Source organism: Petromyzon marinus, chromosome 61, assembly GCF_048934315.1.
Source record: "Petromyzon marinus isolate PM22_M1 ecotype Great Lakes invasive population chromosome 61, UKy_Petmar_22M1.pri1.0, whole genome shotgun sequence".
Taxonomy (NCBI): Eukaryota; Metazoa; Chordata; class Hyperoartia; order Petromyzontiformes; family Petromyzontidae; genus Petromyzon; species Petromyzon marinus.
This window is the reverse complement of record NC_133727.1, coordinates 847,219-864,983: the sequence shown is the minus strand read 5'-3', so window position 1 is coordinate 864,983 and position 17,765 is coordinate 847,219. Positions and strand designations below refer to the sequence as shown.

Below are 17,765 nucleotides of genomic sequence, written 5' to 3'. Positions count from 1 at the left end.
AAGATCCCCATATAGCCTTAACAGACTGTAGGGGCAAGTGCTGTTAGCGAGCACCTATGAAGGCTGGAATGGTACACGAGGGGGTGGGTGGCCAGCACCACGCCCGACCGCCTTTGTCTCCCTAGTGGCAATGTTTACACACCGCACCAGGTACTCATTTGAGGCTGAGTCGACCTAGGGGAGGCCCGGGACCGGTTCAGATAACCGTCACTGGTGTTGGCCGTGAGCGGGAATCGAACCCGGGTCGCCAGGTTCATAGCACAGCGCGCTAACCGTTACACTATCGCTCCCCACCCAATATACAGCAGCAGGCGTCAGGGACGTGGTCGAACCCACGGCCTCCTGTAGACCAGGCGAGGTAGTCAACGCTGCGGGCGTCAACACGCGGCTGACGGGGACAGGGGCGGGGGAAAGTGCCGAGGCAGAGCGGATGTTTGACGATGGGCCGAGGGGGATTGGAGAAAGTTCCCAAACCGGTTGTTACGCGAAGGCGGACGTGCGGCGTGTACACGCGGACTCACCAGCTGCCGGAGGAGAGCGCGGGGCGAGCGGGAGCAGGCGGGGACGGCATCGGGAACGACACAACGCAGACAAGGGGGGCGGAGGGGGGTGCAGGGATCGTTAAGAATCACAGCGACGGGAAGTCAGTCGAGGTTCGCAAGCCGCCTGTCGTAGGGCCGGGTCGTCGCGGGGGGTATGACGATGACAACTTCGAGCGACCGACTCTGCCACTCACACACACACTCACCCACTCACACACACACTCACCCACTCACACACACACACACTCACCCACTCACACTCACCCACTCACACACACACTCACCCACTCACACTCACCCACTCACACACACACTCACCCACATACACTCACACACACACTCACCCACTCACCCACTCACACTCACCCACTCACACTCACCCACTCACACTCACCCACTCACACTCACCCACTCACACTCACCCACTCACACGCCGACTCACCCACTCACACACACACACCGACTCACACACTAACACACACCGACTCACACACTAACACAAACACACACACCGACTCACCCACTAACACACCGACTCACACACTAAAACACACACACACCGACTCACACACTAACACACACACTCACACGCCGACTCACCCACTCACACTCACACGCCGACTCACCCACTCACACACACACACGCCGACTCACCCACTCACACACTCACACACCGACTCACACACTAAAACGCACACACACACACACACCGACTCACACACTAACACACTCACACTCACACGCCGACTCACCCACTCACACTCACACACCGACTCACACACTAACACACACACACACACCGTCTCTGCCATCGGTCACCACCGGATGGCAGAGACGGTCGCTTGAAGTCGGTCAAACGGTCAAATTGAGTCGTCGCGCTACGTGTGGGCAAATACCGCCACTCACACACTCAACAACAACAACCGCCATTCGCCACTAAGTGGCGGTGACATCACCACGACGCTTGTGCCAGGCTATGTGCACCCTGAGGCCACGTGAAGTGTCGAACGCCCGCTGGCAGGAGGTCACGGGGCAGACCCAGGTGCCACGGGTCGACTGAGTGAGATGACTGGCTGATGCACCACCTGTGCCCCCTACTGTGCCAACCTGCCGTGCTTTAGCCACACGGCGCTCCGCTTGTTGTTGTGACCGTCGCTCCTCCGCCCTCCGTTGTTGTTGGAGGGCGACTGCCTCCAACTGCCCAGTAGCGTCCCTCACGAGCCTCCTCCACAGAGGCCGATCTTGACACCGCTGGTACCAGTCATCGGCAAGTCCACTCAGCTCCACGTCCTCCTGTACCACATCACTCCATCTCTTCTCTAGCCCGTGCCGCGCCCGCTTAGCCCACTCAATCCGGCCGAACAAAAGCTGTTTCGGCCCGCGGTAGCTGGGCATGCGGGCTACATGACCCAGCCATCGCAGCCTTGCCCGCCGGAGGAGCTCACCGATGGGACCTTGCCCAGATCTTTCAAGGATTTGTGAGCTCCTCACACAATCCAGTCTGGTCAAACCCAGGATGGATCGTAGGCAGGCCAGCCTAAATGTTTCTAACCGGCGAAGATGCTCCATTAGGGAGGTCCACGTTTCGCAAGTGTAGAGAAGGGAGCGACAGACCAGGTAGCTTCCACACAGCGTTACGCAACCAATGAAAAGATATTGCCGCTCGACTGATTCGGAGTGAGATCCGAATCAGTCGAATCAGTCACACACTCGCACACACACCGACTCACCCACTAACATACACACACCGACTCACCCACTAACACACACACACCGACTCACCCACTAACACACACGCACCGACTCACCCACTAACACACACGCACCGACTCACCCACTAACACACACACACACCGACTCACCCACTAACACACACACACACCGACTCACCCACTAACACACACCGACTCACCCACTAACACACACACACACACACCGACTCACGCACTAACACACATACCGACTCACCCACTAACACACACACACACCGACTCACGCACTAACACACACACCGACTCACCCACTAACACACACGCACTAACACACACACACACCGACTCACGCACTAACACACACACACACACACACCGACTCACCCACTAACACACACACACACCGACTCACTAACACACACACACACACCGACTCACCCACTAACACACACACACCGACTCACCCACTAACACACACACACCGACTCACCCACTAACACACACACACACCGACTCACGCACTAACACACACACACCGACTCACGCACTAACACACACACACACCGACTCACCCACTAACACACACACACACCGACTCACCCACTAACACACACACAACAACTCACCCACTAACACACACACACACCGACTCACCCACTAACACACACACACCGACTCACCCACTAACACACACACACCGACTCACCCACTAACACACACACACCGACTCACCCACTAACACACACACACACACCGACTCACGCACTAACACACACACACACCGACTCACCCACTAACACACACACACACACCGACTCACCCACTAACACACACACAACGACTCACCCACTAACACACACACACCGACTCACCCACTAACACACACACACCGACTCACGCACTAACACACACACACACACCGACTCACCCACTAACACACACACACACCGACTCACCCACTAACGCACACACCGACTCACCCACTAACACACACACACACACACACCGACTCACGCACTAACACACACACACACGCACCGACTCACCCACTAACACACACACACACACACCGACTCACCCACTAACACACACACACACACACCGACTCACCCACTAACACACACACACACCGACTCACGCACTAACACACACACACCGACTCACGCACTAACACACACACACACCGACTCACCCACTAACACACACACACACCGACTCACCCACTAACACACACACAACAACTCACCCACTAACACACACACACACCGACTCACCCACTAACACACACACACCGACTCACCCACTAACACACACACACCGACTCACCCACTAACACACACACACCGACTCACCCACTAACACACACACACACACCGACTCACGCACTAACACACACACACACCGACTCACCCACTAACACACACACACACACCGACTCACCCACTAACACACACACAACGACTCACCCACTAACACACACACACCGACTCACCCACTAACACACACACACCGACTCACGCACTAACACACACACACACACCGACTCACCCACTAACACACACACACACCGACTCACCCACTAACGCACACACCGACTCACCCACTAACACACACACACACACACACCGACTCACGCACTAACACACACACACACGCACCGACTCACCCACTAACACACACACACACACACCGACTCACCCACTAACACACACACACACACACCGACTCACCCACTAACACACACACACACCGACTCACCCACTAACACACACACACACACACCGACTCACGCACTAACACACACACCGACTCACCCACTAACGCCATCCCCAGCAAGCGCTCGTGCTCGGGGCGACTCACCGACTTGGACGAGTTGCCCACGTAGCGGACGACCATCTCACGCTTGGTGCACAGATCCTTCTCCCGCAGCGGCGCCTTCATAGCCTCACTCAGGTTGAGGTCCTCCTGCGGCACGCACCACCACCACCGTCACCACCACCACCACCGTTACCACCACCACCACCGTCACCGCCACCACCGTCACTGTCACCACTATCGTCACCACCACCACAGTCACCACCACCACCGTCACTACCACCACCGTCACCACCACCACCACCACCGTCACCACCACCACCACCGTCACCGTCACCACCATCGTCACCACCACCACCGTCACCACCACCACCATCGTCACCACGACCACCGTCACCACCGCCACCATTGTCACTACCACCACCGTCACCAACAACCATCATCACCACCGTTACCATCACCACCGTTGTCACCACCACCACCGTCACCACCGTCACCACCGTCACCACCGCCATCGTCACCACGACCACCGTCACCACCGCCAACATTGTCACCACCATTACCTTCACCACCATCGTCACCACGACCACCACCACCATCGTCACCACCACCATCATCACCACCATTACCATCACCACCATTGTCACCACCACCACCGTCACCACCACCACCGTCACCACCACCACCACCGCCGTCACCATCATCACCACGACCACCGTCACCACCACCACCATCATCACCACAACCACCGTCACCACCACCACCATCGTCACCATGACCACCGTCACCACTGCCACCATTGTCACCACCACCACCACCGTCACCACCACCACCGTCACCGTCACCACCACCGTCACCACCACCACCACCAATTAATACAGATGGCTACGTATGGTGCGAAAAAATTTCAACATACACACACCCTGCCGTGTCCCACCCTGCCACCCCACCACATGGCCACCCACCCCCTCGTGTGCCGTGCCGGCCTGCATAGGCGCTGCTCGCTAACAGCACTTGCCCCAACAGCCTGTTAAAGGCTACACGGGGGGGGGGGAGGGGGGAGACCTTCGTATTTTATATGGTGGTGGAGAGCATGGCCCCTGGTGTAGGGGGCTTCACCCGGTAAAATAAAAATTGTCCATTTAAATTTCTAGCAATTCGTTTACATTTCCTATAGTTTGTCACTGGGTCGTGTCTGCGTTTGTTGTTGTGACGTTGCTGTGACCCCCCACCCCCCCACCCCCCGATTGGACGTCGGTGACAAAACAATATCCTCGTAGTTCGTCGGATTCCTCAAGCGGTCTAAACAAAGATTCCGATTGATGATTAATGATTTCAAATTGATGAGCAAAAACACGAACGTATGAAAAAACACACGAGTAGGCTTCACCTTTCCTGGCAATACAACGGGAGAGGTGTGAAGATGTTCAAAACACCAAATAAGAAACCTTTTTGCAAGGAATCAAGTTACTGCCTTAACCACACAGTAACTGTGGTGTGAACATGTCAACAAACACGTGGCTCGGCTAACACATGATGCGTTGTCTTTGAAGCCGATTGGCCTAGACCAGAGACAGCGGCCTTCTTCACGGCCCAGTCTCACCGGTGTTAGACCAGAAAACGGCAAAAGGCGAACAGTGCAAAGACAATTCCACGCGTATCACAGCACTTACAGCTGCACTCGGGGGGGGGGGGGGAGGGGGGGGGCCCGTCGCGACTCCGCCACCGCCCCCTCGCGTCGCCCCGGCGGCCACGGGAGGCCGCGACCGTCCACCGCAACGCTCGGAAGGACCCCCCCCACCGCCGTGTACCCGGCGGCGACCGGCCAGCCGCCCCCCCCCCCCCGGTTCACGGCACGCGTGCCGGCTTACCATCATCTTCTCGAAGAGCGGCTGGATCTCCTTCTCGGAGAGGTTGGAGGAGGCGAGGACGGCGGAGGGCGATGCCAGGACGGGGTCCGACATCTCGACGGGGGCCCCGCCGCCCCCGGCGAAGCGCACCGAGTTGGGGCGCTCGCGCCTCGCGCCCGGCCTCATGAAGTCCATCTGCACGAAGACGCCATTCACAGGTGCCGTTGTGACGACCATCGCCGTTTTACCACGTCATCATCTCTCTACCGTTATGACGACGATGATCACCGATGTTCACCACAGGCGCCCTCATTATCTCCCTACCGTTATGACGACGATGATCACCGATGTGCACCACAAGCGCCATCTGGCTACCATGAGAGATTCGTTCATGAGGCTATCCACATATACAAGCACAGAGACAATTTCAACCGAGAAGATGGATTCTGGCTTTAGCAATCATTGGAAGGATTTGATAAACCATTTCAGGTCTTAATTGATTGTTCACGCTTACGGTGGCTTTCAGACAGCATACATTAATTTTTCGTCTCCCCCCTCCTCTTTTCAGAACATAGATGGACTAGTCCTTCTAAATAAACTGCCAAATCGCTGCGCGTGGCGCTAACGTTTTTTATAAATAAATACACCGCTTAAAAATAAAGAAATGCAGACCGCCACTTCTTTCAAATGTTTCTTGCCGTTGGTTTTTTCACACCTGATGACGACCGTTTGTGTTATGGTCGAAACGTCGTGATATTTTTTTATTGTTTTGTATATATTTTATTGTTTCCCTTCAACGTAACTTTACCGAAAGAGCTAATAATATATATCTCTCTACCGTTATGACGACGATGATCACCAATGTTCACCACAAGCGCCCTCATCATCTCTCTACCGTTATGATCAGATAATAATCGATGATCGACTGCATTTTGTTTCAAGATACAGTGGCACCTCGGAGATCGAACGCCCCAGAACTCGAACAATTCGGTGATCGAACAAAATTTTCGACCATTTTTTGCCCCGGACATCGAACAAAAATTCGGAGGTCGAACAACTGGAAAAAACAGTTTGGGCCGAGACGCGTAGCCAGGGCGACCGAGACGCGTAACCAGGGCGACCGAGACGCGTAGCCAGAGCGACCGAGACGCGTAACCAGGGCGACCGAGACGCGTAACCAGGGCGACCGAGACGCGTAACCAGGGCGACCGAGACGCGTAGCCAGGGCGACCGAGACGCGTAGCCAGGGCGACCGAGATGCGTAACCAGGGCGACCGAGACAAAGGCGAATGACCCAGTTTACGCGTAGCTCTCTCGTCCTTTATCACTGTAAAGTTCCTGCCCCCCAACACGACTCCTCTCATCCAGCCCATAGACCAACAGGTAATTTCCAACTTTAAAAAACTCTACACTAAGGCCCTTTTTCAAAGGTGGCAAAATGGGCTGAGTTACACAATTTAGTAGAAAAATATACAGAACGCAGTAACCAGCAGAGCAGGCGATTTTTATCATGATAATGCATTGAGACATTTCAGAAACATCTTAAAACAGAGGCAGAAACAATCCTCTCTCGATCAGTTTTTAGTAAAAAGGCCCTCAAGTGAATCACAGTTCGTGCTCGACAAAAGGCAAAGAAAAAACCCCAGAAGGGCAGTTACCCAACGTGTTTATGGAGGGGGACTCCCCTTCCAAGCAACACTGACACCTCCTCCTCCCCTCCTCAACACCTTCCACTCAAGCCACCCACTCTCCTTACTACAGGCAAAGCGAAGTTCAATGTTCATTTATTCTATTAATTATAACTGTGTTGCTTGTTTTTTGTATGCTTTTATGTACTGTACTGTATTTTAATATTGTAAACTTTGTGTAAAAATGGCCCATAATAGGAGCATCCTTGGGTGGGGAACCAATTAATGCTATTGCCATTCATTCTTATGGGGAAAATTTATTCGGTGTTCGAACAATTCGGTGTTCGAACACGGTTTTGGAACGAATTAAGTTCGATCTCCGAGGTACCACTGTACAGATATGTTGTTGTTGTTGTTGGTAAGTTTTTGCACCAGGGGGCGATGCTGCTCCTCTGTGTAACACCAATTGAGTAAACAACAGGTTTATTTTGGGCGAGATCGCGTAAATGTAATTAGTAAGGTTTGTCACGTAACACAGAACATTCGTCACTAGTACAGCACTACACCGCTTGTGTGTTGGAGAGTAAAGCCACAACATTTACAATCCGCGTACGACGCTTGAGCCATTTTGCAGGTGAAACGTGCAGTAGTTTTGCATCACTGGGATGTTTGGCCAAGGCCAGGTACAACTGCGCAGGATTGTTTAGGCTGTGGGAGGAAAGCAGAGGCCCCGGAGAAAACGCGAATGGAACAGAGGGAGAACGTCCACACAGAAAAGTCGCCACAGTCACCAGTCGAACCCAGGTGCCTAGGTTCGCCTTGCTCTACGCCGGTCCGGTTTGCGTGATTTCGCGATGTTTATGCGGCTAAGATATTCGCACCCAAAATTCGCTATCATATGCGATTTGAATTCAATGAGATGCAGACGTAGGGCAGCACTGTGCGTACTGTGTGTGTGTGTACTGTGTGTGTGTGTACTGTGTGTGTGTGTACTGTGTGTACTGTGTGTGTTTAATGTGTGTACTATGTGTGTGTACTGTGTGTGTACTGTGTGTGTGTGTGTGTACTGTGTGTGTGCGTACTGTGTGTGTGTACTGTGTGTGTGTGTACTGTGTGTGTGTACTGTTTGTATTGTGTGTATACTGTGTGTGTGTACTGTTTGTATTGTGTGTATACTGTGTGTGTGTACTGTGTGTGCTGTGTGTGCATACTGTGTGTACTGTGTGTGTGTACTGTGTGTGTGTACTGTATGTGTACTGTGTGTGTGTACTGTGTGTATTGTGTGTGTACTGTGTGTGTGTACTGTGTGTGTACTGTGTGTGTGTACTTTGTGTGTACTGTGTGTGTACTGTGTGTGTACGCTACTCGGCAGGCAGCTGTCTCCTCGTGCGGTTTCGCTTTGTATGCCCTATTCCTTTTGGAATGCGCCCACTACCACTGCACACAGAGCGAGGGCTAGCTACCTTTCATCTCAACTAAACTCTTCTTCTCACGTCGCCAGGTGTAAGGCCCCCACCGAGCTGAATTTCTCTTTATCAGAAGCGACCCGGCCATCACGAAAGACAGCCCAACCAAGTGCCTCAATCAGCACGTGGACATTGACAGCGGCAGGACGAATACCCAAATCGCGATGGGGAAGACGACACGCGTGGGTTCCGTAGCCTCGGCGGCCGGCCCCATCCACAAGGCCGCGCTTCACACGGAACAATCCAAGAAGCCTCTCTCTCTCTCCTTCCCGCCTCCTATTACGGATTTTTGCAGACCCTCAAGGTTTGCGGAGGTGTAACGACAACATCGTAAAACCCGCAGAGGCTCCAGCTCGCCCGCGCGCGCGGTGCAGCGGCGACGCGCAAGAATCGCGAGCGACGGATCTCGCGCGGTCATAGCGCGCGGTGGGTTCAACCGCCGTGACCTCCTGCAACAATAAAGTAGTGGACGCTACTTTGTTCTTGGTGTTGTTGTTGTTGTTGTCAGCGCTGGAAACGTCGTCCTTCGTGGACCATCGTTTCGTTGTGATTTTTTTTAAGGGCAGCGCTATTCGTCGAACGCGTCGAGTTTTGATTTTGTTGGCCGCGCTCGTGCACCGGCCAGTGCCTTCGCAGCAGCGGAGGCATCGTCATCGCCAATTAATAGTTTTGCTCTTGTATGTTGGGCGCACCGGTGGAGATGTTGACTACCTCGCCTGGTGTGCAGGAGGTCGTGGGTTTGATCCCGACCCCTACGATGCCTGCTGCTGCTGCTGTATATTTGGAGTTTGCGCATCTCTCTCTCTCCCTCTACCCATGGTCGCGTGGATTTTTCTCCGGGTCTTCTGGTTTTCCACTCCGCATTCAGAATCAACACGTCACGCGTTTGTTTGACCGCTGTAAATTTCCACGTGACGACGATGATGATGAGCCACTTCGTCGAGCTTTGATTTGTGGTAACCAGGTCGCTCCAACCAGGGCCCCGGAACGCCGTGGTGGAAGCTAAAATTCGAACCCTGTTGACTGCGCCGGCTGAAACTCGGATTGGAATCGAGGACTCTCAGGCGGTGCCTGCCGGGCTCCCGGCGTCTCTTGACCTCCGAGCTGAGCCGGGTCACCTACGAGGCGGCAAGAGAACCCACGGCGGGTCGTAGAAATCGCCTCGGGGGGGGGGGGGGGGGGGTGGTGAGAGGAGCGTGGGAGGGCACGGCATCACGTGCGCGCTCTCGGGCCACCGTTGTGCCCGTAACAAAGAGGTAACGTGGCTGCCCGGCACGTGGGGCGCCCTCTGCGCGTCAGGCGCGCTCTCTCGGGTCAGTTACCGCGTTGACGTCCGACGTTTCGCCCCCACGTGCCGGGGCCTTCTTCGGCAATCAAATCGGTCTCTGGACAAAGAGGGACTGACCGACTGGTCTGCTCGCTTCTCGTGACAATAACAAACCGATAGACCAGCCTCCGATTGGGTCACACAACAATAACAAAAAAATTGTTCCCGAAGAAGCTCCCAGCACGCAGAAGCGAAACGTCGGACATCGTGCCAAACCACACGGGGCGTGACCTGAGAACACAACAGAATGACTCCGTGTACGTGCGCGTGTGTGTGTGCGTGCGTGTGTGCGTGGCTGTGCGTGTGTTTGTGCGTGTGCACGCACTGGGGAGACAAAGGCGGTCTGGCGTGGTCCTGGCCACCCACCCACCCCCTCGTGTGCCGTGCCGGCCTTTATAGGTGCTCGCTAACAGCACTTGCCCCAACAGCCTATCGAGGCTATATGGGGCACCTTTGTTTCCACCTTTGCTCCGCGCGTGTCGACGTTATCGCGCTGTGTGCGAGCTCCTCGCAGGACTGGAGCCTTCAACGGAGCAAAAACAAATCGCGGAGTGTGGGCGGACACGGGGACGGCTGGTTTCACTTCCACCGTACGGACTTGAGAAATAAAATCAAACGTGCAGCAAAATAAGGACCCCCCCCCTCCCCGCAGCACCCGGTAAAAAGTTATAAAATGTTCAGACCTATGCCTCGGACTCCTTGAAGAGGCGGGTAATCGTTCAAGTGAGAGCGTGTAGTGATTTAATTAATTGGGCAAAAGGAATATGCCAATACCCTTCAACCCATATGGTTTAGCTCAACCAGTAACTAATTGGCACGTTCTGTTGACGGGACAAACCGTACTATACGGCTGCGTTGGGTGGTGGCGGGTTTAACAACACATTGATATTCACGCCATTCAACCCAAATAACCTCGATTATGGATAATACGAAAGAATATGACGATGAATATTGCGTATGCGGTTTAAATGACAATGATTATGATCATTGGTTGACAATGATTAATATTTATATACTGATAATTATGACGATCACGGAAATTACAACAATGACTGGATGCTGCTGATGATTATGATGATGATCGTGACAATGACCACAATGACTGTAAAACGATGATGATGATTATGATGATCGTGACAATGACCACAATGACTGTAGAAAGATGATGATGATTATTCGACGCTTCTGATACTATTCTTTGGGTCTTTCGGTGAAGTCACGGAGGTACGTTCAAAGAAAATAACAAAAAATAACAAAAAATACGACTTTTCGATCGCAACACAAGCGGTCGTCATCAGGAAGATGACTGTATAACGATGATGATGATTATTCGACCATTATGATGATCATAATGAACACAAAGATTGGATGATGACGATAATGCTCATTCGACGCTTATAATAATGGTGATTGTGATAATGACGACAATGATGATTATTCGATGATTGCGATCGTGATAATGACCACAATGACGGTATAACGACGACGATGATGATTATTCGATGATCGTGATAACGACAACAATGACTGAGTGACTGATGATGATGAGTCGCTGACCGAGATCTGAACTCGTGGACTTGGGACTCTGACTCAGCCGCACGCTCGACACCGCGTCGAACGAGCGCCAATGTGCCGTGCAGGGCTTAAGGAGCAGGACACGGCCGCCGGTTACGACGGCTGATGCCTCAAGTCGCGTTCATTCACAAAAACACCACAACGACAACAACAACTTTATACACTATGTTGTCTATGGGCTGTGTTAGTCTATGGGCTGTGTTAGTCTATGGGCTATGTTTGTCTATGGGCTGTGTTAGTCTATGGGCTATGTTAGTCTATGGGCTATGTTTGTCTATGGGCTGTGTTAGTCTATGGGCTATGTTAGTCTATGCCCTATGGGCTGTGCTAGTCTATGGGCTGTGTTAGTCTATGGGCTATGTTAGTCTATGGGCTGTTAGTCTATAGGCTGTGTTAGTCTATGGGCTGTGTTAGTCTATGGGCTGTGTTAGTCTATGGGCTGTGCTAGTCTATGGGCTGTGTTAGTCTATGGGCTATGTTAGTCTATGGGCTGTCTTAATCTATGGGCTGTTAGTCTATGGGCTATGTTAGTCTATGGGCTGTGTTAGTCTATGGGCTATGTTAGTCTATGGGCTGTGTTAGTCTATGGGCTGTGTTAGTCTATCGGCTATGTTAGTCTATGGGCTATGTTAGTCTATGGGCTGTGTTAGTCTATGGGCTGTGTTAGTCTATGGGCTGTGGTAGTCTATGGGCTATGTTAGTCTATGGGCTGTGTTTGTCTATGGGCTGTGTTAGTCTATGGGCTATGTTAGTCTATGGGCTGTGTTCGTCTCTGGCAGTGGTTCTTAACCTTTACTGCAGCAGCCTGCACTCCTTTGGTTCCCAGAAAGGGCATCTCGCACCCCCAGGGGGTGCGTGCACCCCAAGCTAAGAAGAACCACTCATCTAGAGCCCGTGGGGCTGACTGACAGACGGAGATTCGTTGTAAAGGACAACGATGTTCTAAGAAGGGTTAGGAAGAAGCACACTTGGAACAAATCCAACTCGAATAAAATTAATTCTGAATGGGGAGGAAGAAAACACAAATGTTGAACTCTTTTTGGGGTATTTATGAAAAAAGTATTTTGCATCCGTATGTTTTTGAGAACACTGGATCAAAACATGACACCTGATTTTTAAATCCGATAACCATATGAATCGTAGGCATGTGGAATTTCCACATTCCTATCGCAAGATACAATGGGTGCCACCCCACAACAAGGTGGGGATCTTTTACCGGCGAATGTTGCCGACGCCGTGAATCGCGCATCGGCCAGGAGCGAGCTGCTGCTGGTGTCACCGTTCTGTCTACGGCGGCGATGGCGGTAAAATCCGCGCCGTTTCGGAGCGCACCCCTGCCAACGCCGTGGCCCGTGCTGTTCGTGCGGGGGGGGAGGAGGAGGGGGGGTCCACGTTACGCGAACGAGGGACAAACACCGGGTCGGGAAGCGCGACGCGGGGACGAGTTTACCGCAGGCACGAGGGGAGAGAGACTCACGGCGGCGACGGCGGCGGCGGCGGGCGACGTTCGAAAAACTCCGTCACCGCCGGGACGTGCAGAGAGGTGGGAGCGCGCCAGGTGTGCTGCGCGTGCGTGCGCGCGCGCGCGTTTACGACGCGCCGGCCAATCGCGTGCCGACGCCGCGCCCGTTTGAAAACACAAATTGAAAACGGATGAGACGGAGCGCGGGCGACTTTGCACCTAAACTTTTTTGCCGGCCAACGGAAAAGCGGGGAAAATAAAAATAACAAACCAGAGCGGCTCACACGGCAGAGACGCTGCTGAGCCACTGAGCCGGCGGCACCGCCGAGAACCTGGGTTCGAGTCCAGGTTTCAGCCGCTGCCTGCGATTGTATGTACAGTGTTATGTTGAACTTCTTTCGCACCGTACGTAGCCGACCGTGCGAGTCGGTTCTAAAGCAATGAGTTTTCAATCCAGATTTAAACCGGGCTCTCAAGCACAGTGACAAGTTGATTGTCTCAGCCCTGCAACCGAGGACTGCAAAAAACAAATCATCACTTAATCCGCAATCAATGTGTCTACCTTGCAGCTCCGAGAAAGTAAATATCGGCTCGGCCGTCATCCGACAAACATTGTGCGCTGTGGCAGAGCAAGTGCTGCCCCCTACTGTGGGAACCAGACGTCACTTGAAGGGACCTCAAGAGGTAGCTCTGTGGTATCCGCTTCCGCGGGCCATGCTGCCTCGCATAATATAAACCGGCCGACGGATACAAGAAGGCATTGCACTGATATGCGGCATTTCCAAATGGAATCTTCGACCAAGTGATGTGACGCAGTCAGCGCGATCGGGGTACATTGAGGGGGAGGGGGGAATGACAAAATATAACTTTTAGGAATAAAGTCAATTTTTTTTTAAACGCAAGTAGGCCATCCAACAGAAGGGCAGTGAAGACGAGTTTGTTTAACTCTGTTGACTGCAACGACGCTCCGGGGTTTGGGATCTCGTGATAGCTTGCGTGGGAGCGATCCGTGGAGAATATCGATGCCTCGGTTAAAAAATATAAACTTTCGCCGCCACCACCACCACCATCACGTGCTGTGGCACAGGAGGCGTGGGCAACTTGATGCTCGCTCAGCTTCACTCTTTCAGAGGAATCATCATCTACATTCTACACACACTCACTTATAGACACTGACACACCAAACACGTACACACCGACACACACACTGACACACACGAACCTCGACCCACTTCTGCCACTGCAACTGGTCTCTTAGAGTCACACTAGAGTCACACTCGCATTCCTCAAGAACGCCGTGCGGCCTCAAAAAGAAACATTTAAATCGTAAGGCAACGTTTCGGGCAATGGCTCCGTGCCATGGCAAAGGTCCTCCGCCCGTAACGTTGGCTATCTTTATTAATATATAGTTGTCCTTTTTAAGGCCACGCACGGTGTTATGGAGCAATGTGTTCGCTTGATGTCTGTGCTGGCACACCACCGCTGCCAACGCAGCAGCGGCACCACCAAATAATCTGTTTGCACGAACAGAAGCGACTGGCACACTAACACACGTGCGATGCATACAGAAAAGAAAATAATAATTAAACATTTATTTGCAAGGCGCCTTCCACTAATGTCCCAAGGCGCCTTGTAAGATAAGATTAAGGGAAGGTCAAGAATAAACAGACTTAAGAAAATGTGCTTTTAGACGCGACGTTAAAGTATCCACATCGCCGTTTAAACGAATTCCCAACGGTAGGCCGACACGCCACTAATTCACAGCCCCTTTGCCAATCCACTGCTGTATGAAGGCCTACCCATGCGGTGTCAGCCATGGCGGGTTGTGCGAGCATACTTCACGCTGGTCAGCATGGGTTCAAGGGAGTACCCACCTGCTAGGCTGCCAATCCACCCCTACAGCTACAGGGGTTGTTGCTTTGACCATACTTCACCGCAATGGTCAGTAAGAGTTGGTGAGGTGGGGGGGGGGGGGTAAAGGAGTGCTCACTGCAGTCCATCCATGGCTGGGAATCGATCTCGCGTATCAGCGGGTTGACAGCGCAGCGCGCGAAACCGCTCCACCCCTACAACCACGGGGGTTGTTTTGACCATACTTTACCACACTGGTCAGTGAGACATACTCTTTGGTTCTTTCGGTAAAGTCACGTGGGTAGAAAAATAACAGATCACGACGTTTCGATCGCAACACAAGCAATCGTCATCAGGTGGGATGACCACAGCAAGAAAAAAACTGCTATGGTTTTCCGATGGAAACGTCCTGATCTATGATTATTGTTCTACCTACGTGATGGCTTTACCGAAAGAACCAAAGAGTATGGATTCCTGCAGTCACGAGAGCTTCAAATCAAGATTGGCCAGTGAGAGTTGGTGAAAAGGGGTAGGGTGGGGGGGTAACGGGGTGCCCACTCCAGTCCACCCATTGGCTGGGAATCGAACTCGGGTCACCCGGGGGTGCAGAGCGCAGCAGCGCGCCGGTGGCGTCGCCGCTTCCACAGCTCCCCTACCGACAGACCGGCCTTGTGACTATGAATACAGAGAGGGCGGGGTGACCATTTAGGAATTCCATGAATTCGGCCTCCGCCCGAGGCCCTGCCTCAAAGGGCCGACGCTGCCAGGGTGTCTGAAAATCACGAGATGCCAACCGGGACACGGGAGGCAGGAGCAGGGGGAGAGGGGCTGTGGAGGCGGTGCGGTTCCGATACTAAAAGAGGTTTTGTAACTTCTTCGGACTTGGACGCAAGGTAGAAGAGAAGGCGTTTTACCCCGGCGGTCTACAGAGGCGGCTCTCGAGAGCTCGCTCTAGCGGAGGCCATTCCCGCCAGCAGCGGCAACCGTAGCGCTGCAGCAGCAGCTGTAAACTTGAAATCGCGCAAATCAATAAATGTATTATTTACTTTACTTGCCAGGCAAAGCCCACCGTGCACGTTTTCTTTCCGAAGAAGTCACCTGGCCGTCGCAACCGACGGCTCAACGCAGCAGCTTGGCGTCGCGTGGGGAAGTTTACAGCGGCGGGCAAATCTGAACCTGAACGCGCGACGTCCATCCGTAAATGCGGAGGGGAAAGAAAAAAAAAACGAACGGAGGGCCCGGAGAAAAATCCACGTGACCACGGGGAGAGAGAGAGAGACACCGCATACAGAAGCAGGCGTCATGGTCGTGATCAAACCCACGACCTCCTGCACACCAGGCGAGGGAGATAACATCCCGCCACTCCGGCGCCCCAGATCACATATGCACGTACGTTGAACGTCTTTCGCACCACGCGTTGCCAACCGTGCTAACTGGTTGCGCTGGGGAAAGACAACAAACTCAACATAACAAGCAGTTCTGAACAAATGAGATCAGATCTAGGAAGCTAAGCGGGGTTTTAAGCCTCGTCAGTACTTGGATGAGAAACTGACTGGGAATCCAGTACCATAATAATAATGACGTGGTATTCACGCCGTTCTGATCGCGCAAGGCTAAATCACAAAACGTGTTAATCTACGCACAACCCCACAGTGTTAAACCGGGGGGGGGAGGGGGGTCAAACACACCCCCACTCAGCCACGTCACCGCCCTCAACCCCCGTCATGGAAGAATGACCCGCGGAAGTAGACATCACAGAGAAACCTCCCCCTGAAATGGGGTTTTTAGTGGAAATCTGGTTCACAATGTGGGGGGGGGGGGGGGGTGGGAGCTGCGCTTTCCCACCCGCGACGCCGCGTTTGACTTGGCGAATGCTTTTTGCACGTTACTTTGGACGCGGTTAAGAGCACAAAGTGAAAAAAAAAATTATAACGAACTAAATAAATCGATGTGTCGATGTTCTGCGAGTTGGACGTCAGCCCCACGTAGCAACAGAGCCACGGGAGAGCCTCCTCCTCCCACGTGCAGAGGCAACCAGCAGTACCGCCCGGCACGCCCGGCACGCCCTGACGCACTTCACAGCCGGAGTCGAAGTGCGCCGCATTCTCCTGCTCCTTCACACGGCCCGGCCGTCACGTAGAATGGCCCCCGTCGATGTTCGGAAGCAGCACGCCCCTCCGGTCACGCCGGCTATGCCGACAGAGAGCAATGTTCAGCGCGCAACGGTAGTTTTCGTTACTTCTTCTCGCAGCTGGAATTTATCAAAATGTAAAACGCAGAAATTCAATTTCATGGCTTTATTAGCAGTCGTGACTGGGCTGAGACCATCAAACTCACTGCACCCGGGCAACCCGGTCTAACCACAGGTGGCCGGCCTGCCTGGGTTTAAACCCCAACACTTCAGCGGTTGTCAGCCCAGCGCCCCGACCTCCAAACCATCCGGCCACTCCGCCAGACGATTGCGCGCCGAGTCAAACCCCGCCCCCCCCCCTCGCCCCGACCGGGATGCGAACTCGGACCACTGCGGTTGACGCGTT

At 53.4% G+C, this 17,765-nt stretch overlaps 1 protein-coding gene across 1 annotated transcript in view; it reads right to left on the bottom strand.

Moving 5' to 3' along the window:
* LOC116955781 (protein diaphanous homolog 2-like) overlaps positions 1–17,765 on the bottom strand; it is a 78,389-nt gene that overhangs the window by 54,481 nt on the left and 6,143 nt on the right. The window contains exons 2-4 of the mRNA XM_076053377.1: positions 5,941–6,114; positions 4,022–4,219; positions 522–524 (exon numbers count right to left, since the gene is read on the bottom strand). Coding sequence (XP_075909492.1) covers positions 522–524; positions 4,022–4,219; positions 5,941–6,114 — 375 coding nt within the window. The remainder of the gene's footprint in view (positions 1–521; positions 525–4,021; positions 4,220–5,940; positions 6,115–17,765) is intronic.